General features: G+C 39.9%; 1 protein-coding gene across 1 annotated transcript in view; it reads right to left on the bottom strand.

The window, feature by feature from the left end:
• LOC110499391 (CUB and sushi domain-containing protein 1) overlaps positions 1–23,914 on the bottom strand; it is a 404,263-nt gene that overhangs the window by 126,387 nt on the left and 253,962 nt on the right. The window contains exons 6-10 of the mRNA XM_090213058.1: positions 15,727–15,839; positions 14,396–14,473; positions 7,555–7,636; positions 6,953–7,077; positions 4,746–4,867 (exon numbers count right to left, since the gene is read on the bottom strand). Coding sequence (XP_090069184.1) covers positions 4,746–4,867; positions 6,953–7,077; positions 7,555–7,636; positions 14,396–14,473; positions 15,727–15,839 — 520 coding nt within the window. The remainder of the gene's footprint in view (positions 1–4,745; positions 4,868–6,952; positions 7,078–7,554; positions 7,637–14,395; positions 14,474–15,726; positions 15,840–23,914) is intronic.

Genomic DNA, 23,914 nt, shown 5'->3' with positions numbered 1-23,914 from the left:
ACTGTCTACCAGTTACATGCGCAAACACATCGGGGGTATATACAGTGCCTTGGCAAAGGATTCAGACCCCTTCACTTTTTCCACATTTTGTTATGTTTCAGCCTTATTCTACATTTTTAAAAAGGTCCTCACTAATGTATGCACAATTCCGATAATGACAAAGCAAAAACAAACAGGTTTTTAAAATGTTTGCAAATATAAAAAAAACAGAAATACCGTATTTACATAAGTATTCAGACCCTTTGCTATGAGACTCGAAATTGAGCTCAGGTGCATCCTGTTTCCATTCATCATCCTTGAGATGTTTTTACAACTTGATTGGAGTCCTGTGGAAAATTCAGTTGATTGGACATGATTTGGATGGACACACACTTGTCTATCTATATACAGTGCCTTGCGAAAGTATTCTTGAACTTTGCGACCTTTTGCCATATTTCAGGCTTCAAACATAAAGATATAAAACTGTATTTTTTTGTGAAGAATCAACAACAAGTGGCACAATCATGAAGTGGAACGACATTTATTGGATATTTCAAACTTTTTTAACAAATCAAAAACTGAAAAATTGGGCGTGCAAAATTATTCAGCCCCCTTAAGTTAATACTTTGTAGCGCCACCTTTTGCTGCGATTACAGCTGTAAGTCGCTTGGGGTATGTCTCTATCAGTTTTGCACATCGAGAGACTGAAATGTTTTCCCATTCCTCCTTGCAAAACAGCTCGAGCTCAGTGAGGTTGGATGGAGAGCATTTGTGAACAGCAGTTTTCAGTTCTTTCCACAGATTCTCGATTGGATTCAGGTCTGGACTTTGACTTGGCCATTCTAACACCTGGATATGTTTATTTCTGAACCATTCCATTGTAGATTTTGCTTTATGTTTTGGATCATTGTCTTGTTGGAAGACAAATCTCCGTCCCAGTCTCAGGTCTTTTGCAGACTCCATCAGGTTTTCTTCCAGAATGGTCCTGTATTTGGCTCCATCCATCTTCCCATCAAATTGAACCATCTTCCCTGTCCCTGTTGAAGAAAAGCAGGCCCAAACCATGATGCTGCCACCACCATGTTTGACAGTGGGGATGGTGTGTTCAGCTGTGTTGCTTTTACGCCAAACATAACGTTTTACATTGTTGCCAAAAAGTTCAATTTTGGTTTCATCTGACCAGAGCACCTTCTTCCACATGTTCGGTGTGTCTCCCAGGTGGCTTGTGGCAAACTTTAAACAACACTTTTTATGGATATCTTTAAGAAATGGCTTTCTTCTTGCCACTCTTCCATAAAGGCCAGATTTGTGCAATATACGACTGATTGTTGTCCTATGGACAGAGTCTCCCACCTCAGCTGTAGATCTCTACAGTTCATCCAGAGTGATCATGGGCCTCTTGGCTGCATCTCTGATCAGTCTTCTCCTTGTATGAGCTGAAAGTTTAGAGGGACGGCCAGGTCTTGGTAGATTTGCAGTGGTCTGATACTCCTTCCATTTCAATATTATCGCTTGCACAGTGCTCCTTGGGATGTTTAAAGCAAGGGAAATATTTTTGTATCCAAATCCGGCTTTAAACTTCTTCACAACAGTATCTCGGACCTGCCTGGTGTGTTCCTTGTTCTTCATGATGCTCTCTACGCTTTTAACGGAGCTCTGAGACTATCACAGTGCAGGTGCATTTATACGGAGACTTGATTACACACAGGTGTATTGTATTTATCATCATTAGTCATTTAGGTCAACATTGGATCATTCAGAGATCCTCACTGAACTTCTGGAGAGAGTTTGCTGCACTGAAAGTAAAGGGGCTGAATAATTTTGCACGCCCAATTTTTCAGTTTTTGATTTGTTAAAAAAGTTTGAAATATCCAATAAATGTTGTTCCACTTCATGATTGTTTCCCACTTGTTGTTGATTCTTCACAAAAAAATACAGTTTTATATCTTTATGTTTGAAGCCTGAAATGTGGCAAAAGGTCGCAAAGTTCAAGGGGGCCGAATACTTTCGCAAGGCACTGTAAGGTCCCACAGTTGACGGTTCATGTCAGAGCAAAAACCAAGCCATGAGGTAGAAGGAATTGTCCATAGAGCTCAGAGACAGGATTGTGTCGAGGCACAGATCTGGGGAAGGCTACCAAAACATTTCTGCAGCATTGAAAGTCCAAAGGAACACAGTGGCCTCCATCATTCTTAAATGGAAGAAGTTTGGAACCACCAAGACTCTGCCTAGAGTTGGCCGCCCGGCCAGACTGAGAAATCGGGGGAGAATGGCCTTGGTCAGGGAGGTGACCAAGAACCTGATGGTCACTCTGACAGAGCTCCAGAGTTCCTTTGTGGAGATGGGATAACCTTCCAGAAGGTCAACCATATCTTCAGCACTCCACCAATCAGGCCTTTATGGTAGAGTGGACAGACGGAAGCCATTCCTCAATAAAAGGCATATGACAGCACGCTTAAATGGCCTAAATGCCAAGCATCACATTTGGAGGAAAGCAGGCACCGCTCATCACCTGGGCAATACCATCCTTATGGTGAAGAATGGTGGTGGCTGCATCATGCTGTGGGGATGTTTTCAGCGGCAGAGACTGGGAGGGAAAGATGAACGAAGCAAAGTACAGAGGGATCCTTGATGAAAACCTGCTCCAGAGGGCTCAGGAAATCAGACTCGGTCGAAAGTTCACCTTCCAACAGGACAACGACCCTAAGCACACAGCCAAAACAATGCAGGAGTAGCTTCGGGACAAGACTCTGAATGTCCTTGAGTGGCCCAGCCAGACCCCAGACTAGAACCCGATCGAACATCTCTGGAGAGACATGCAAATAGCTGTGCAGCGACGCTCCCCATCCAACCTGACAGAGCTTGAGAGGTTCTGCAGAAAATAATGTGAAAAACTCCCCAAATACAGGTGTGCCAAGCTTGTAGGTTTATACCCAAGAAGACTTGAGAGTGTAATCGCAGCCAAGGGTGCTTCAACAAAGTACTGAGTAAAGGGTCTGAATACTTATGTAAATGTGATATTTAAAAAAATAAATAAACCTGTTTTGCTTTGTCATTATTGTGTGTAGATTGATGAAGAAAAAAAACTAATATTTAATAAATTTTAGAATAAGGCGCTAACAAAATGTTCAAAAGGTTCAGGGGTCTGAATACTTTCCGAAGGCATGTATATTAATGTGCCAATTACTAAATTCATTACTGATTTGATTATTGTCATATTCCTATGACGGTATGCAAGGTGATGCTGAAATATACAGCTCAGGTTAGAGCATAACAAAAGTCCAATTGTGAGTCAAATTATAGTGTCCACTGAATGTGCATTTAAGGTGCATTTTCCAAAATTCAATATTCCCTGACAGGTGCTATGTCAGTGACTCTTCAAAAAAAAAACTATCTGGTGTGTTTCAATAAGTATGAACAAGATAGTAAAAAAGAAGAACAACTGTCAGCTCACTATCCCAAGAGACTCTAGGATCTCTGCAATTTTCGAGTCTCTTTTTCAATGTTTTAAAACCCAAGTCAAAACCCATGTTTTCCACAAAGATAAAGGTTCATATGTTTCAATGATGACATGCCACAAATATGAGAAGGAAATAATGAACAGTTTACTTCCGCAGCAAGTAATAATTACAGGTAAAAACATAATTCAGAACAGTAATTGAATTACAAGACATGGACTACTTTTGGATAATTCTACAGTTTAGAATTTGCTAAACTAATTGAGAATATGTTTAAGGAAAGGAACAAACGTATCAATTTGCACGGCAGACAGACAGGAACATTTTACAGAACTCTGGCCTTCGGGAGACGATTTAAAGGTTGAACTCACTTAATGAATCCAACGTGAATCTCTAATGAACATGTACAGTAGTAGGTGCAAGATACCTCCATTGTTATCAGGTTCTTGCTGAATTGGGCATGCTGAATACCTGGGTGACATGTCAAACTTTTAACAGCATTCTCAAACTACTTTGTAAAGTAATTTCTAGCTTGACTTAATTCACTTGAGTGCTGATCTGTGGCTGCACCAAGAAGGTGAAGTTCCATTAATTATGTTCATGGGGAGTTTTGGTTTCGAGGTGGACAGTGTTAACGGCAGCATAACAAATACTGGTGGTCACATGCAGAAATTCATTTGCATCAGAGATGCAGCAATTTACAGCCAAGTGACTAATTATTCATTTATAATCCTTTTGAAGCGTTCCATTTCCTTTAAGGCACTCCTTCTTGAACTATCCATAATTTACCGCAGAAGATATGAATTACTGTTTGTTTTAGCTTTAGTGCTCTGACCCCTACGTGGCACAGAGGGATATAAAAGACAAGTAGAAACCAGTAATTAAACCGTTTTTAAGTGGGCCCTCTTTACAAAATAAGCTTTTTTTTCTGTTAATTTCCCCATTATATTTGTTATGCTAATTTAGTGATTCTAATACCACTTGTATGCCAATGAACACAATGGCATTGCATTAATACCATATCATAATCATAATTATGTGCTTGGATACCCCTTTCGTTAGATGTCCTGTTGGTTCACTGTCACAATAAAATAGATTATCCTTCACCTACATCCAAAATAATGGGATTTTGACATAGCCTAAACTTGCAAAATACAACACAAACTGAGTTAAATGGTTGAAGTTGAACCATTCACCTTGCAAAGAGACTCATTAGCACGGCTATGCATGCTGATAACTCACTATGATATAAAGAAAGAACATTTAAAAAGAAAGAAAGCAAAAAGAAAGAAAATAAATGTGACTCACCTTCCTATTGTCCAGTGCTGTTATGACCCAAACACAGTGGGCATTGTTGTCATACTGAACAGGGTAATTAGGAGAGGTGATGAAGCCCTTTGGTCCTCTTGAATTAGAACCACACGTTCTCGCTGTTGACATAAAATACAAATACATTTATCAGACAAAAATAAGTAAATGCTACATTGGAAGGGAATACCTAGTCAGTTGCACCACAGAATGCATTCAACCTCAATGTATCTTCCGCATTTAACCAAACCACCATGAGTCAGAGAAGAGTGGGGGGCTGCCTTAATCGATGTCATTGGTGGCCGGGAAGCAGTTGTTGTTGGGGATTAACTGCCTTGCTCAGGGGCAGAATGGAAGATTTTTCCACATTCCTGGCTCGGGGATTCAAACCAGCAACCTTTGGGTTACTGCACCTAATTACTGAACATTTAATTACTCATTACTTAACGTTTATCCTGAAGATTGGTGAGTGAAATCATCAAGAGGTGAAGAAGCAGAGTCTGACATCACCCATTGTCTAGTTAAAATGACTGAAAATGATTAATTATGAAATCTCTGATGACTACGCCGTGCGCCTGTTAATTATCGAAGAGTCAGAGGGTTCTGAAGTTGGTAGAAAAAACTCCTAAACGAGCACATCCTTCATTCACAGGTCGGAAAAGCATTCTATAATTAACTCTAAATAATCACCTGGGATTATACATATCCGGGAGAGTACAGAGCAGCAGTGGATCTCTGGAGGCCTTTTAACTTCACATTTAATGGCTTCTACCTGGTACTTAGCTCCGCATGGAGAGGGTGATGGTGGAGAGAGGTCTGGGGGCGAGGGGGTAGTAGAGTGTTATTCTTAAAGGGTTTACCGGGCGACGCTGTGACAAAAAGTGTCTGGATCGATCAGTACTCCCCAGGAATGGTGCTAAGAAATTGTCAAACATGGTTACTCTTTCCTTCTGGATGGCTGACATACTGCCTCATTTCATTTTGATTAATGTCATCTGGAGGCCTGTGTCCTCTATGGCTTTGAAAGTTAGACCTCTGCGGATCTCACCTCCAGTGGGCATTAGCTGCCTGCACACACCAATAATACAACTGTGAGCCGATCATCAGTTACCATCAGTATAGCCTCAACTGTAATTTACAGTTTGGTAGCACTTAACCTAACCTATATAGAGTGCGATTGCGATTATCTCCTGTGAAACAAAACAAAAAACATGTCATGCATGCTTCCCTAAAAAACATGTCATGCATGCTTCCCTAAAAAACATGTCATGCTTGCTTCCCTAAAAAACATGTCATGCATGCTTCCCTAAAAAACATGTCATGCTTCCCCTCAAAAACATGTCATGCATGCTTCCCTAAAAAACATGTCATGCATGCTTCCCTAAAAAACATATCATGGATGCTTCCCTAAAAAACATGTCATGCATGCTTCCCTAAAAAACATGTCATGCTTCCCCTCAAAAACATGTCACGCTTACCTAAAAAAAACATGTAATGTTTACATAAAAAAACATGTCATGCTTCCCTAACTCTAAATGGATAGGGATTACTGATAAATAGTGCATTTAGCAAAAATATTAAAAAGTAAACAAATGTTATTATTTTTGTACACAGTATGTGCCAGCAAAAGTGAACCATACAGTCATAATAGTTTTAAGTATTAATCATAGCTATTAACAGTTCAAAAGCAGTTGCTACTTCTCACAGATGGCTAGCAACTACATGTCTCAATAAAGACATAAATAAGATGGTTCAATGCTTTTAAATCAAGGGGATTGAATCTTCAACAGCCTTTGTAAATTCCAGCTAAAGCCATGGTAATATGAAGAATAGAGAATATTCAAGTATTTGACCTGGCTAGTAGGTAACAGTTAAATCCTCTAAATACAATAATATCTGTACTGTCGGGCCTCACCATTAAACACCCCACACCCTCCTCACCACAGGTGACGAGGTGTGACATTGTACATCTTAATTTGACTGGTTTCTCACAGCAGGAAAATAATCCTGCAGCAACAGGAAATATGAATTATGTGAAATGTTTAAGTGGAAATTTAAACTTTAGAAGCCTTTTTAAACATTGAATGCACTACAAGTTTTGAATTTACAAATACTCTGCCACAACAGGGTGATCAAATTAAGAGAGCATATCTGTACCTACAGAAAGTGTTGCGATGGTAAAAGAGCCTGCCTGCGTTCACACTTACTGCGGCAGATAGGCCTGTGGTCACTCCATGCGGCCAACGTCTCTGTCACTCTCTGGCAAGTGATGCTCTTTGATCCCTGAAGCACATAGCTGTCATCACAGGAAAACTGGATGCTGGCTCCGACCCTGTAGGAATTGGAGAAACAAATGACCTGCCGCACAGAGCACGGCATCAACCCCTAACTCCTCAATGCCTGTGACAGACTTCCTTCTGTCAAATCTGCAACAAGCAACATGGGATAAAAAGTTTTCAATTTCCACCAGTAGATTGCTATGGTGTGTTCCAAACAACCAAGTGTAACTTTTTTTGGTCTGTGAACAAGTTTCCTCAATTTCTCAAATGTTTTTAGTTTTTAATGGTGATAAGTACATCTGCCTCCTTAACAAACCAGTAATGACCCTTGTTGAATTAAGGCATCTTCTCTAAGAGGGTCTTATCACCTATTGTGCGGGTCTAATTTCAGTCACTAATGGTGATGGCATAGCAGTGGGGGTTTAAAAATGCCTATTCCACACAGCAGGGATCGCCTTGATTAAAGCTGTTCCACACAGTTCCAAATTCACTGAGGCCAAACCTGATGAGAATGAAGCAAAGGAACCCACTGAAAGTCTGAGCCCATCCTCTTCCCATTCTCTGGAATCCCAGGATCTGGACAAATGTCTGCTGCCATGCCCCCTTGGCTCACTACAGAAAGAGGATAAAGGTGGAATACAAGAGTGGTGAGAAAAGAAGTACCAAATCTATTCAATTACTAGTGACAGATATTATAAAATAATACCATGAAAGTTATGCGCCTCAAGTGCACTGTATAGTCTGAGTAAGTCAAATGTAATGTGATAATCTTGATTGTACAGTTTTTATGTCTAGTTGATTAATTGACAGTACAAAATATACACACTGATGGTTTGAAAAAAGGTTAAGAGTTTGCTATGGGATTATACAGAGGCTCGGATACTTTTAACAAAGGTCCATATTGATGCTCCATAACAGGTGCTGACAAGAATCGGAAAGGTATTATACTAGAAACACAGGGCCAGAAGCAAGAGACAATGGTGACAAACAGCACTCTCACAATCATAGGATTAGAGCAATTAATCCTAATTTCATGTTCTAACAAGATCACGCTCCATTAGTCTCAATGAAAGGAAATGATTCCTCTATCGCTGCCATTAATTCAGAAGCCATGAATGAATACAAAGAGGAGTCCACTTACAGTTACTGCATATTTAGATCATTGGCAGTAAAATTATCAATGAAAACTTTGGGAGACAATTTGGTCTAATAATGGCTTTCAGAATAGAAATTGCATCGATCATTGTGCGATGTTGCACTGAAAACATTCATGTGAAGGAAGAAGTTAAAAGTCTCTAATGGCCATAACACAGACTGAAACAATTCATTACACCTAATCCCCCTCACAAAAGAGGTTTCTAACCTCAAGGGTATTTTTCTGGTTAAATAAAGGTTTCATAAAAACATTACAAAACAAAATGCATTGCATCTAACAGTCCTGGACAATACCCTGGATACAACGTTTAGTGTATTATATCCTGCAATATCATACACATTAAGTCATGTTAACATACACTGTGTAAAAACGTGTACAAAACATTATGAACATGACAGACTGACCAGGTAAATCCAGGTGAAAGCTATGATCCCTTATTGATGTCAATCAAATCAAATTGTATTTGTCACATGCACCGAATACAACAGATGTAGACCTTACCGTGAAATGCTTACTCACAAGCCCCTTAACCAACAATGCGGTTTTAAGAAAACCACAAAAAAGTAAGCGATAATGATAACAAATAATTAAGAGCAGCAGTAAATAACAATAGCGGAGCTATATACAGGGGGTACCGGTACAGAGTCAATGTCAATGTGCAGGGGGAACCGGTGTCGAGGTAATTGAGGTAATTATGTATATGTAGGTAGAGTTATTAAAGTGGCTATGCATAGATAACAACAGAGAGTAGCAGCAGCAATCAGCGTAGATGAAGGGGAGGAGAAAGGTTAACTTCCTTGGGACTGGCGGGCATTATTGAGTAGCTTGGATAATAAGGTGCCCAGAGTAAACTGCCTGCTACTCAGGCCCAAAAGCTAGAATATGCATATAATTAGTAGATTTTTAAAAAACTGTTTGAATGATGTCTGTGAAGTCCTGTGAGTGCCACCTGATGAAGATCATCAAAGGTTAGTGATTCATTTAATCTCTATTTCTGACTTTTGTGAGCCCTCTCCATGGCTGGAAAATGGCTGTATAGTTTTCTGTGACTAGGTGCGGACCTAACATAATCGTTTGGTGTGCTTTCGTGGTAAAGCCTATTTGAAATCGGACACTGTGGCTTGATTTACAATAAGTTTATCTTTAAAATGGTGTATAATACTTGTATGTTTGAGGAATTTTAATTATGGTATTTCTGTTGTTTTGAATTTGGCGCCCTGCAATTTCACTGGCTGTTGGCAAGGTGGGACGCTACCATCCCACATATCCCAGAGAAGTTAAATCATGATTTTTAAGCCCTGAGACATTTTAGACATGGATTGTGTATGTGTGCCATTCATAGGGTGAATGGGCAAGACAAAGATGTAAGTGCCTTTGAACGGGGTATGGTATTAGGCGCCAAGCACACCAGTTTGTCAAGAACTACAACACTGCTGGGTTTTTCACGCTCAACAGTTTCCCGTGTGTATCAAGAATGTTCCACCACACAAAGGACATCCAGCCAACTTGACACAACTGTAGGAAGCATTGGAGTCAACATGGGCCATCATCCCTGTGGAACGCTGTCGACACCTTGTAGAGTCCATGCCCCAACGAACTGAGGCTTTTCTGAAGGCAAAAGGGGGTGGAACTCAATATTAGGAAAGGTCTGTTTCGTATGTTAGCATATGCACAATTGCAAATTTACGTAAGAAGTTCTGTAAATTGTATGACCATTTTCTTACCAAGAGTTGGATAGGTGCATTTATCAAAATAATAATCTATTTTTATAGTGAACTTGATAATAAGCTTTGCTTAAAGAGAAATAAATGAACAGGTGGGTCAACAGCTATAGAAATAAAACAGCCTCTACAAGTAAATGTTTCATCATAACATTTGTATGGGTTGCATTCAGATATGAAATATGTATTTCCACCTTGTGATGACAGGAGCTTTAATGATTCACTGCTCGTGGCAATATAACAAAAACAAACTGTGAAAAGGTCATGCTTCATAGCATATCCTCTTCCACCATTCCTGTGCCAGTGTGTGTTTGTGTTCTCACCTTAATTTCTGCATCATTCTGTCACATAACCTCAGTTTGTTTACGGGCCCAGAACCACATTAGGTCATCTTACACATCATTTTAACTTGGTCACAAAAAGCTGGTGCAAAAGGCATTGGAAAAAAAAAAACTTTTTTGTTGTTGCCCTTTTTCCATCCATTCCTTTTGATGCACTGCACAGTAATCACAGACTATAGAATCCTTTCATTCTGTAAACAATTTCTATGCGTGAACTCTCAATGTACCATGTGGTTTTAGTGACCATTGGTTTTAGTGACCATTACTTTCTATAAAAAAATCAACATGCTACATGCGAGAAATCGTATATTGGAGGATACGTACAGATGTAGGATTTTTATTTGAACCAGTATTTCACAGCAGGAAAGTAATCCTGCAGCAACAGGAAATGTGGATTATAATTCATGGTCATTTTTTTGTAGGGGTTGATACATTTTTTGTTAGGGCAAATAAAGTCTGAAATTACAAACTTTAGAAGCCTTTTTAAACCTTGAATACACTATAAGAGTGATCAAATGAAGATCACACAAGTGCATTTGAGAATGTATTAACCCTATCCCATGAAATCCGGTGCAATAATAATGCTAAAATGTTCATTTCAAGTCAAGGTCAGAGAATGTGTTGATGGAGTGAGCGGCATGGACAGCCATTGCTATCCCTTTTGATCAACTGTCATGTATTTCTGTTTGATGTTGTCTTCAAATGTCACCTCCTGTGAATGCTGATATTAGTTTTAAAAAGTTCCACCATCCAATCAAAGCTTTTGTCTGTTTGCACCACCATTTCTGCTTCCTGTTCTGCCCAGTGATAATCTTACTCCACTTTTCTGTGTTAGGACTTTGGTTTGAAAATGAAAAGGATCATGACTTTACTTTCATACTAGTTTTAGTTCTTATGTTAATAAAGCTATTTTGTTGGTCAGCGTGTTTTTTTAGCAGGGAATTTATAACAGAGAGAACTACAACAAAGCATCCATTCCTCTCACAGCCTCCCCACTTCGACACTTCTCTAGACTACTGTTATAATCAATGATGAAGCCCACATAGCTCACTTCTGCTGCGAAAGGTAAACTTCCCACTCCACCAATGGCTGCTGGACTACTATCATTCAAGATCCCCGGATTGGCTTCTTTAAGATAAATATTTGGGTACTGTCACCGATAACAAACTGAACTTTGCTGCACACACAGATACCAATTTGTAAAATCCTTGTATTTTCTGAGAAAGATTTCATTATAAATATAACGACAGTGACTATATTTTATAGATTTGTTCATCTGTTTGAACTGTTTCCATGGCTACCTAGTTTGGGATTTGAAGTAACACTGAATATGCTTGTGATGGTATTCAGTGAGGTCATCATGATACAACAGACAACACTCAGAAAGATTCACGTACTAAAGTATCTAATACAGTATCTACTACAATATCTACTACAGTATCAACAGTATCTACTACAGTATCTACGATGGTATCTACAGTATCTACTAAATTATCTACTACAGTATCTACTGTATCTACTACTGTATCTACGATGGTATCTACAGAATCTACTACAGTACATACAGTATAGTATCTACTGTAGATACAGTACCTACCTATCTACTACAGTACATACAGTATAGTATCTACTGTAGATACAGTACCTACAATTGGAATTGTTAGTTAGATTACTTGTTATTACTGCATTGTCGGAACTAGAAGCACAAGCATTTCGCTACACTCGCACTAACATCTGCTAACCATGTGTATGTGACAAATAAAATTTGATTTGATTTGATTTGATTTATTACATTATCTTCTACACTATCTTCTACAGTATCTACTACTGTACAGTATCTGGTATGTTATAGGTAAAGCTAAGACAATTTTAGATAGTGACCAATGTAGCTTGAATAATAAACTTCTTCCTTTAGGCCTGCATTTTTCTGCTACCCAACGTTAATCACAATAGAACAAAGAACTCTTTCATCCCACATGCAATCAATCTGCTAAACTTGTGCAGGTAGAGGTGCTTCTTTTGATCGGGAATTGGAGACCATCAAAAGGAAGGGTAATTAATAACCACACACTATTGTATTCTCCCGCAGATAATTCTGCAATAAACTGTGGAAGCATTTATTTCCCTTCTATATTATGTTGTTATCCTAAGCATTGGATCTAGTCTAGTTTTAAAAAGCTGGCAAACAATTTACAGAGGTGGGCAGCCAGTTTGGATCAGTATCAATTCATTATTGGTCCAATGGGGATACCCCTTTGATGACAAACACAGGCTCCACACTGTGTAGGTGGTTGGAATTTTTACCCCGTGAAAAATGAGAAGCCATCTCGATGATCAATGTCAGACAACTTTCCAGCCATCAGCAAAATTTACAAAATATCTGCCTTTTCAATGAAGATTAAAATAATTCTGTCCAACTGAAATTTAGCTGTAGTAATTAGATGTCTTGGAGGATATGAGGAGAAGGCTGGCTATACATCCAGGGTTTGGCCAGAGTGCATGATTTTACACCTCTGCTCTTTAAATGAGCACCATGGGATCTTTAATGACCACAGTGAGTCAGGACCAGAACTTAATCCCTCATCTAAAAGTGTCTGGTGATGGTGATAATATACATATTCATATATGAATGACCACATCAATTCTGCCTTTGCAGAATTTAGAATGTTTTAATGGCAGTTAAGAGTTACAAACTTGGTTAATAATTACCTGAGCCTATTGATGCTATTCAAGTATATAAAGTGGACTTGTTTTATACACTGCATTATGTTGCCGAGTTGACAAGGTTGCCTTACACCAGCGTCACCATTTTTTGTTTTGTTTTTATAATTGCTATTTGATTATCCATCCAGGATCACCATATATTGTACCTGAAATGTAAATTCTAGATTAGAAATGGTGCCTCACTTTTGCAAAGTCAGCCATTTAGTAACACTAATTGCAATAGAACAGGCTTTATGAAGCATAGCATGGAACAAATTATTAATACAATTTAATGTGGTGTTAAAGAGGGGGTTGTTTTCCCCATACCATTATAGATAGCATCAAGGGCATCTTTTGGAAAACACATTATGGAAATTGTGCAGACATTAAATGCTAAGCAAACACTCTAAATTGGATTATGGTATGTGTGTACATATGGATGTGTGAAAATCATCATGATCAATTATGCACAGAATTATGTGTGATAGCAACTCATGTCTAACTGATAATCAAACATATTACCATTTTTTTTAAATATCTATAAAAAAAAAATACTATGACCTTAATTGTATGGAGACATTTCTTCCCTGGAAACTCAGTAGAGGTACTAGCTGGGTTTGAAACGCATTTTGGGCCACTAGCCAGTGTGAATAAAAAAAGTTCTATGTATTTCTTGTAACAGCGTTTTGATCAAAGGTGGATATTTGTCATGTCAAAGAGATTGTATGCGCACATACATACAGATGTAGGATCTTAATTTGATCACCCACTTTGACACTTCAGACATGATTTCCCTTAAGGAAACTGTAGCAACCACTACAAAAATGTCAATTAATTAATAATATAATTCACATTTCCTGTTGCTGCAGGTTAATTTTCTTGCTGTAGCAAACTGTCTCAAATTAAGATCCTCCATCTGTATCCATACACACATCACATCGGGAACCACCTGATCACCATGCATATGCATACGTCAGACTGGGTGGATTTAGTATATAATAAATCTGGCAGATAAAATCTGTTAGTATACCCCCTGGGTAATGAATAGCAATTGTGCAATAGAATTATGCACATATTTACATTGATCATATAACTGTCAATGGACCGATACAGATGGCATGAATTTTTACACAAAGAGGGCTTGTCCAATGTATGTGGAGATCCGTAGGATGAAATATCACTCAGTTTGACTTAACTTTGTAAGAAAACCTACTTCGTTTGACTCTGTAGCTTCTGCAACAGCTAATGGGGATGTGAATAAAATACTAAATACCACATCCTAAATTCTTATCGTAATTTAAAATGCTTATCATAAGTGTACAATTCTGGACTGTTTGGACTGCCTGGGGAAAGAAAACACTATTTAAGATATGCTTGATTTTATGATAGTGCGATTACAAATGTAATGTGGGTAAAAACGGAACCTCTGCGAGCATAAGAAAGTACTTACAAACAGCATTTTTGTGGTTAGTGTCTTTGCTTGGAAGCATTTTCACCCCTCTTGACTTCAGCTCAATGGCCTTTTTCACTGTTGGAGAGAGAAAATAGTGCACATTATAATCCATTTATGTAATTAGCATATATGATATATTATTATTATATTAATTAGCAAAACACCCTAAGAGCAAAGGCTGAAAGAAAATCAGTCACAACGTGCAAACACTTCTGTGAGATTCCTTGCTATGCAAGCAGCTTCCCCCTCTCTCTCTCTGTCCCTCCCTGCCTCCCCCAAATCCTTTGAAGATGGGGTTTACTGTAGTAGTTCACAAGCAGAGATGTCAAGCTGTCCTCCAGGTGATTGCAGAGGGCCAGGAGGGTGCCAATGTGCCCAGGCTTCCATGCGCTTGCAAGTTGGAATTTATTGGGATGACTCATGCAATGTAGGCAGCTCTGCAGGGTAGTCACTAGCTGGCACAGCCACAAAGTTATAAAATCTGATTTTAAACCTAACCCTAACCTTAACCACACCGCTAACCTTATACCCAAACCTAACCTTAAATTTAGACCAAAAAGCAAATGTTTGTTTTTATGATTTTTTACGATGTGTAGCCAATTTTGACTTTGCAGCTGGCCCATCTAGATCGCTCAGCTCTGCCTCCAGGACAAGATTCATCCCAATAAACGTCAACCAGCCTTATTGGGTCTGTGGTATTTAGTCTTTATGGATCAGTACATCCAAGGCACAGGAGTCATTTGTTGTGCAGGGCAAGGGAGGGCCAGCTTGTGAATAGTGGTGGCCACACAGTCACCTAACACCACTGGGCTCAGTACCCAGCAGGCAGTGCACTTGATGCGTAGCCTGCATTTTTGTCAGCGGGAGCCAATTTGGATTTGGATACAACTCGGAATCTAATCTGGTAATTATGTCATGCAGGGAAGCTAATTAAACCCTGAGAAAGCTAAAATAGGTTCAGTGTGAGTTATCCTCTCTCCAGTATGACTTCATCCCCTTGCCAGGTATTAATAAAAGGAGTATTGTAATTTTACCGGAAAATACACACAAATCCTAAATAATTGAAATATAATGTGCAGACTGGGTTTAGTTTCCCAACTCTCTTTTAGTCAGAAGTATCTTAGACTACACTTAGTGACTAAGCCTGGAGGGCCTCAAGCCGTGTTGAACTTTGTAAAAAGAAACCAGACAAATACCTGCGAACCGTGTGCTGGCAGAATCCAGGCCAGGCCAAGACATCATGTTTAGCTGAACTCACTGCCATGTGCACTGATGACTGCCTGCAATGGGAAGGGATCTCTCCTAGCCCTCTGACACTGACCCCTTACCTTGGTACTGGGCACTAAATCCTTTCCGTCGATGGTTGCTGTCAGATGTGAAATGTAGCCGTAGCCAGTTCTTGCTGCTGATGACAGGGGAAGGTACATTCATACCGGTCAGCCTGGAAGAAAATAAGATTCTAATTTCAACCAAGTGACCCAACACCTCCATCAAAATGAAACACATGGGCCGCTGTTAGTAACAATAGAACATATGCACTGCATGACTTCAGGAATCATTACAGAGTGAATTAACTGGTAGGAATGCTAAGTGTACATACCAGATCAAATGGTTAATATAACAACATTTGTGTTGTAAAATCACACACATGGTTTACTCTAGCTGGAATTATACAATGTCATACTCAATTCGAAAGCAGTTTGTTTTATATTTTGCAGGGTTAACTTAGCTGCTCTAGCCCATTTACTTCACAGATGCCATTTCAGAATGGCTGTATTGCTCCATTCTTCTGGTTTAAATGGTTTAACAACAAGCTAAGTGCATATCCCACAGCGTGCAAACATGTGCATTAACTTTCTGTGTCTGCTTTGTGTTTGCAAGCATGGATGTTCAATTTGGAGGATGAAGAACTCTGGAGGATGAAGAATGCTGGAGGATGAATAACCCTGGAAGATGAAGAATGCTGGAGGATGAAGCATGCTGGAGGATGAAGACACCTGGATGAAGAACCCTGGAGAATGAAGAACCCTGGTTGAAGAACCCTGGATGAAGAACCTTGGAGGAGGAAGAACCCTGGATTAAGAACCCTGGGTGATGAAGAACCCTGGAGTATAAAGAACCCTGGATGAAGAACCCTGGATGAAGAACCTTGGAGGAGGAAGAACCCTGGATGAAGAACCTTGGAGGAGGAAGAACCCTGGATGAAGAACCCTGGGTGATGAAGAACCCTGGAGTATAAAGAACCCTGGATGAAGAACATTGGAGGATGAAGGGGTATATAACAAAGTATTGAGAAACTTTTGTTATTGACCAAATACTTATTTTCCACCATAATTTGCAAATAAATTAATTAAAAATCCTACAATATGATTTTCTGGATTTCCGAGGACGATAGGACGACGGTCCATACGTTAAAAAGGACTAACATGTCAACTACAGAACTAAGCCAACCTCAGCGTGAGCTTTGGTTGTGAATGGTATGAACTTTGAACTCTTATTCACTAAAGAAGTGAGACATCCTAGCCGTTGAGTTAGCAGCGGCCGCTGTAAACATGGGCTAGGAAAGGATGGACGACGTATCCAGTCTAACACACAGCGACGATACTACAATGTATCCAAATTACCACCAGAGACATTCTTCCGAGGACAGGAAGATCTCCGTTGGCCAATACGGCCAGCATCTACTACCAACCTACCAAAGCGCAGCGGTAATTTAGAATGCATAAGATACTGTATTTACGATAGCATGGCTTCTCCCTTTGTTCCTCAGTCATCCCCCTCTTTCACTCAAACACAACCCCCTTTCCTTTGTGTAACCAGAAATTATGTCGGCTCCATCCACCAGGGACGTTTTCTGTATGACATAATTTGCATTCTGTGTGTATGTAATTCTGTATGATTAGTTAGGTGTTTAGTAAATAAATAATTAAACACAATTTTGTATTGCTGATTCAACTTGTTAGCCAGGGTTCGTGAAGACCAAGAATGTACAACTTTCAGATGAGACTGAAATAAGGTGACGATTAATATTGACTGCTATTAATGTAAAATATTACTAGGTCTTTCAGAGTTTATTTGGAAGATAACAGCTCTATAAACACTCTTTTGTGGTGCCCCGACTTTCTAGTTAATTACATTTACATGATTAGCTCAATCAAGTAATATTAATTACAGAGAAAGGACTTTATAGAATAGCATGTCATATCATTTAATCCGGCAAAGCCAAAGACACGACACCTGGATGAAGAACCCTGGGGGATGAATAACCCTGGAGTATAAAGAACCCTGGATGAAGAACCCTGGAGGATGAAGAACCCTTGTAATTGTATTAGTTTAGAATAATGTAATTTTCACATTTGTTGAGCACGCAATATAGCTGGCTAATTGTATTATTTATTTGATACAGTCTTTTTTTTGCTCATCTTTATCAAGGGTGCCAATAATTTGGGAGGTGACAGTACAGTTATCTTTCAAATCAATCTTTACCGACATGCTGTGCTATCTGTATTTCCCGATCATAATGAAGTCTTTATGGGAAGCAGCTATGGTGATGGAGTGGGTCGCTGCAGGTGAAGCAATTTAGGTAAAGTACCTCAGACCATGGACACATGATTGTTCCACCAAACACCTCAGGCATTTTAAGTCCAGTTCAATCTCTGTTTATTTCAATAGCCTCCCAGCAACTGAAACCAATACCTGTTCATTAGCCAACTCTTAAATCTTCACAAACAGTACTAAAAACACATTGGTTATTTCAAGTACAGCAGCAATTTCCTTTTAATTCTTGCTCCTTTTCCTTGTGCCTTGTATTGGGAAGACCTTTGCCTTATTTCTGCTCAGACTGCCTCTTCCTCTCAGCCTAGTTTTCACACTCCAATGAACAACACTGTTAAAAAAGAAATTGAGAAAAAACCCAAACACCACTCAGCAGTAATTGCTATTCGCTCACTGTCCTGTGCCAACTTCGGCTGGACCTTCAATCCAAGACAATGCAAGGGAGGTTTTGTTAGAATGAAATGTATGATCTATCTATTCTACAATTATTAAAATCCTTGTTTGTCAATCTATTTTACATTATAGGGGGGGGGGGGGGTAGTCTATAATGGCTTTATAACCTTATAATTTGATTGAGTAGTAGTAGTTATGAGATCATGATGTTCTGAAAACCAATGCGAAGTGGGTGCAACATTTTAAAGAAAAGGAGGGCTTTTATTTTATACAGTAGTTATTATATTGTTAATTCAGCTTTGGAAACACAATGTATGGTCATGAGGACAAACATATCTACACTGATGACTTTTACTAGTATTTGATGACAATGGAGAACCCTCCACGCACATTCTACACATCGTCATATGACAAAATCCCATGGATTAAATATAATAACGTTTTGATCACACTTCAAGGCAGAAAAATTTCTCAACAGTAGGACACTACACTCTTAGAAAAAAGGGTTCCAAAAGGGTTCCTCGGCTGTCCCCATAGAATAATCTTTTTTGGTTCCAGGTAGAACCCTTTTTGGGTTCCATGTAGAATCCTCTGTAAAGGTTCTACATGGAACCCAAAAGGGATATTCTATGGAGACAGTCGAAGAACCCTTTTGGGTTCTTCTTCTTCTTAAGAGTGTACCTTACAATGGTTGTGCAAAACTTGCTGTCCATACACATTAATCAAAAATATCTGTTGTCACACATGAGGTGTCAAATGCATTCAACATCCATTATTCCGCCTGAGAGTTTATAAGACCTCTATCACCTTCAAAACTTTTTTGCACAATAACATGATTGGCATGACAGCTGACAAATAGAGCCATACATAAAGGGAGTTTGGTCATTGTGGCTTCTGTCAAATACAGTATGTTTCTGATGATCATATCCTAGTCTGAACTTAATTGGTTAAAAGGTGTCACGTGACATAATTTGTCGCCATGGAAGCACTTGACACATCTCCTTCATATCCATTGCTAAGTGACTAATGATGCTTCAGGGACACAATTGATACTCATACTGTATTGTGTGCTGTGTAATTTATAGTGGAACTGAGAGTGTTTTAACTGCTTTGCAGATATGAAACAAACAGAAAGTCATAATATCAGTCAAAAATATAAAATACCAGTTTATGCTACAAAACCAACTTTATAAGAGGTTTTAAAAATAAATTTAAAAAAAACATTGTTTGCTGCCTCCATTCGGGATGCACTGTTTAATTTTCAATGACTCAGTAATTTGGACAAAAACAGACGAATTTAAGGCTAGGAATTTATGCTCTTTTCTGAAGCATGCACGAGAACACCAGCTGTTCTGGATGACTGTGTGATAACGCTCTCGGTAGCCGATGTGAACAAAACCTTTAACCTCACTAGGGTACGTGGGACTGTAGCGTCCCACCTGACCAACATCCAGTGAAATTGCCAAATTCAAAAACAGAAATACTGATTATAAAAATTCAGAAAACGTACATAGTGTTATACATAGGTTTAAAGATTAACTTCTTGTTAATCCAACCACGGTGTCAGATTTCAAAAAGGCTTTACAGCGAAAGCATACCATGCGATTATCTGAGAACATAGCCCAGCAGACAAATCATTACAAACAGTAACCAGCCAAGTAGAAGAGTTACACAAGTCAGAAATAGAGATACAATTAATCACTTACCTTTGATGGTCTTCATATGGTTGCACTCAGAATACATTAATTTACTCAATAGATGTTAGTTTAGTTCGATAAAGTCTCTCTTTATATCCAAAAACCTTTGTTTGCGCGTTTTCTTCAGTAATCCACAGGCTCAAACGCAGTCCCAACAGGCAGACAACAAATCCAAATTGTATCCGTAAAGTTCATAGAAACATGTCAAACGATGTTTATATTCAATTCTCAGGTTGTTTTTAGCGTAAATAATCAATAATATTTCAACCGGACAATTACGTTGTCAATATAAAAGGTAAACAAGAAAGGTCCGCTCTCGGGATTGCGCATGAAAAAGCTCTGTGACACAAATCCACTCATTCAGACTGGTCTTACTCCCTCATTTTTCAGAATACAAGCCTGAAACAATTTCTAAAGACTGTTGACATCTAGTGGAAGGCATAGGAAGTGCAATTTGAGTCCTAAGTCAATGGATACTGTAATGGCATTGAATAGAAAATGACAAAAATAAAACAATCCTACGTCCTGGATGGATTTTTTTCAGGTTTTCCCTTGCCAAATCAGTTCTGTTATACTCACAGACAATATTTTAACAGTTCTGGAAACTTTAGAGCATTTTCTATTCAAATATATGCATATCCTAACTTCTGGGCCTGAGTGGCAGGTAGTTTACTTTGGGAAAGATTTTCATCCAGAGGTGAAAATAGTGCCCCCTACCCAAGATAAGTTAAACAAACCAACATTCACAAAGCTGCTGGGCCAGACTGATTACCAGGATGTGTACTCAAAGCATATGCAGACCAACTGTCAAATGTCTTCACTGACATGTTCAACCTCTCCCTGACTGAGTCTGTAATACCTACATGTTTTAAGCAGACTACCATAGTCGCTGTGCCCAAGGAAGCGAAGGTAACCTGCCTAAATGATTACCGTCCGTGGCACTCAAGTCGGTAGCCATGAAGTGCTTTGAAAGGCTGGTCATGGCTCACATCAACAGCATCCTCCCGGACACCCTAGACGCACTCCAATTCGCCCACCACCCCAACAGATCCACAGATGATGCAATCTCAATCACACTGCACACTGCCCTTTCTCACCTGGACAAAAGGAACACCTATGTGAGAATGCTTTTCACTGACTATAGCTCAGTGTTCAACACCATAGTGCCCACGAAGCTCATCACTAAGCTAAGGACTCTGGGACTTAACACCTCCCTCTGCAACTGGATCCTGGACTTCTTGACGGGCCGCCCCCTGGACCAATACAAATCAGCTGGGCTTGACAATCTGGACCCTCTATTTCTGAAACTATCCGCCGCCATTGTCGCAACCCCTATTACCAGCCTGTTCAACCTCTCTATCGTATTGTCTGAGATCCCCAAGGATTGGAAAGCTACCACGGTCATCCCCCTCTTCAAAGGGGGAGACACCCTGGACCCAAACTGTTACAGACCTATATCCATCCTGCCCTGCCTATCTAAGGTCTTCGAAAGCCAAGTCAACAAACAGATCACTGACCATCTCGAATCACACCGTACCTTCTCCGCTGTGCAATCCGGTTTCCGAGCCGGTCACTGGTGCATCTCAGCCACGCTCAAGGTACTAAACGATATCATAACCGCCATCGATAAAAGACTACTGTGCAGCCGTCTTCATCGACCTGGCCAAGGCTTTCGATTCTGTCAATCACCATATTCTTATTGGCAGACTCAGTAGCCTCGGTTTTTCTAATGACTGCCCTGCCTGGTTCACCAACTACTTTGCAGACAGAGTTCAGTGTGTCAAATCGGAGGGCATGTTGTCCGGTCCTCTGGCAGTCTCTATGGGGGTACCACAGGGTTCAATTCTCGAGCCGACTCTTTTCTCTGTATATATCAATGATGTTGCTCTTGCTGCGGGCGATTCCCTGATCCACCTCTACGCAGACGACACCATTCTGTATACTTCTGGCCCTTCCTTGGACACTGTGCTATCTAACCTCCAAACGAGCTTCAATGCCATACAACACTCCTTCCGTGGCCTTCAACTACTCTTAAACGCTAGTAAAACCAAATGCATGCTTTTCAATTGTTCGCTGCCTGCACCCACATGCCCGACTAGCATCACCACCCTGGATGGTTCCGACCTAGAATATGTGGACATCTATAAGTACCTAGGTGTCTGCCTAAACTGTAAACTCTCCTTCCAGACTAATATCAAACATCTCCAATCCAAAATCAAATCTAGAATCGTCTTTCTATTTCGCAGCAAAGACTCCTTCCTCCTCCAAACTTACCCTAGTAAAACTGACTATCCTACCGATCCTCGACTTCGGTGATGTCATCTACAAAATAGCTTCCAATACTCTACTCAGCAAACTAGATGCAGTTTATCACAGTGCCGTCCGTTTTGTTACTAAAGCACCTTATGCTCTAGTCGGCTGGCCCTCGCTACATATTCGTCGCCAGACCCACTGGCTCCAGGTCATCTACAAGTCCATGCTAGGTAAAGCTCCGCCTTATCTCAGTTCACTGGTCACGATGGCAACACCCACCCGTAGCACGCGCTCCAGCAGGTGTATCTCACTGATCATCCCTAAAGCCAACACCTCATTTGGCCGCCTGTCCTTCCAGTTCTCGGCTGCCTGTGACTGGAACGAATTTCAAAAATCGCTGAAGTTAGATGCTTTTATTTCCCTCACCAACTTTAAACATCTGCTATCTGAGAAGCTAACCGATCGCTTTAGCTGTACATAGTCCATCTGCAAATAGCCCACGCAATTTACCTACCTCATCCCCATACTGTTTTTATTTATTTACTTTTCTGCTCTTTTGCACACCAGTATCTCTACTTGCACATGATCATCTGATCATTTATCACTCCAGTGTTAATCTGCTAAATTGTAATTATTCACTCCTATGGCCCATTTATTGCCTACCTCATGCCTTTTGCACACAATGTATATAGACAATTTTTTTTCTACTGTGTTATTGACTTGTTAATTGTTTACTCCATGTGTAACTCTGTGTTGTTGTCTGTTCACACTGCTATGCTTTATCTTGGCCAGGTCGCAGTTGTAAATGAGAACTTGTTCTCAACTAGCCTACCTGGTTAAATAAAGGTGAAAAAAAAGGTAGTAAGAGTAGGCAGCAACACGTATGCCACGCTGATCCTTAACACTGGGGCCCCTCAGGAGTGTGTACTTAGTCCTCTCCTGGAAAGGGCAGTGTGGAGTGCGATTGAGATTGCCTCATCTGTGGATCTGTTGGGGCGGTATGCGAATTGGAGTGGGTCTAGGGTTTCCGGCATGCTGTACCTTCGTTAGATTTTAGCTCATATTGCTCTGGCAAGCAGTAGTTGTTGATCTTGATGTTGTTGATGTGCATATAGGGAAAGATAGCCTACCTTTTTATGGTTGTTTGATCAATAGGACTGTAAAGTTCCCAAATGTAAGAGGACTTAGCAACATATTTGCAGAAATTCATTCAGGTGTATTTTGTGGCTTTTGCCGAATGCGTTCTAATGATCTAAAGTCTCGCTGTTGCAACTTCCTGTAAACACACAGTCCAGTTCAATGAATGATGGCAGGCCTGTGTGGCAAATGGCTTGTTTGCATAAAGGCCTACCGTAGCTCTGATTGGCTATGGCGCACCGGTCTGCGGAGACTCCGGGTCCTGGATAAGACAGATGTTTTTATTAGGTTGTATTTACTGCAGTGTCTATTAATTGTCCAAAAGCACAGCCTTTTCCCCACACTATATTTCTAGATCATTTTCACAAATGCCTTAGTTAAAGCTTCTTAGGGATAGTCCCCTTTTTTTCAATTTTCTCCGAAATGACATATCCAAATCTAACTGCATGTAGCTCAGGCCCTGAAGCAAGGATATGCATAT

The sequence above is a fragment of the Oncorhynchus mykiss genome, chromosome 20, assembly GCF_057628025.1.
Source record: "Oncorhynchus mykiss isolate SJ-2025 chromosome 20, ASM5762802v1, whole genome shotgun sequence".
Lineage (NCBI taxonomy): Eukaryota > Metazoa > Chordata > Actinopteri > Salmoniformes > Salmonidae > Oncorhynchus > Oncorhynchus mykiss.
Note: the sequence above shows the minus strand (reverse complement) of the source record. Positions and strands in the feature narration are given on the sequence as shown.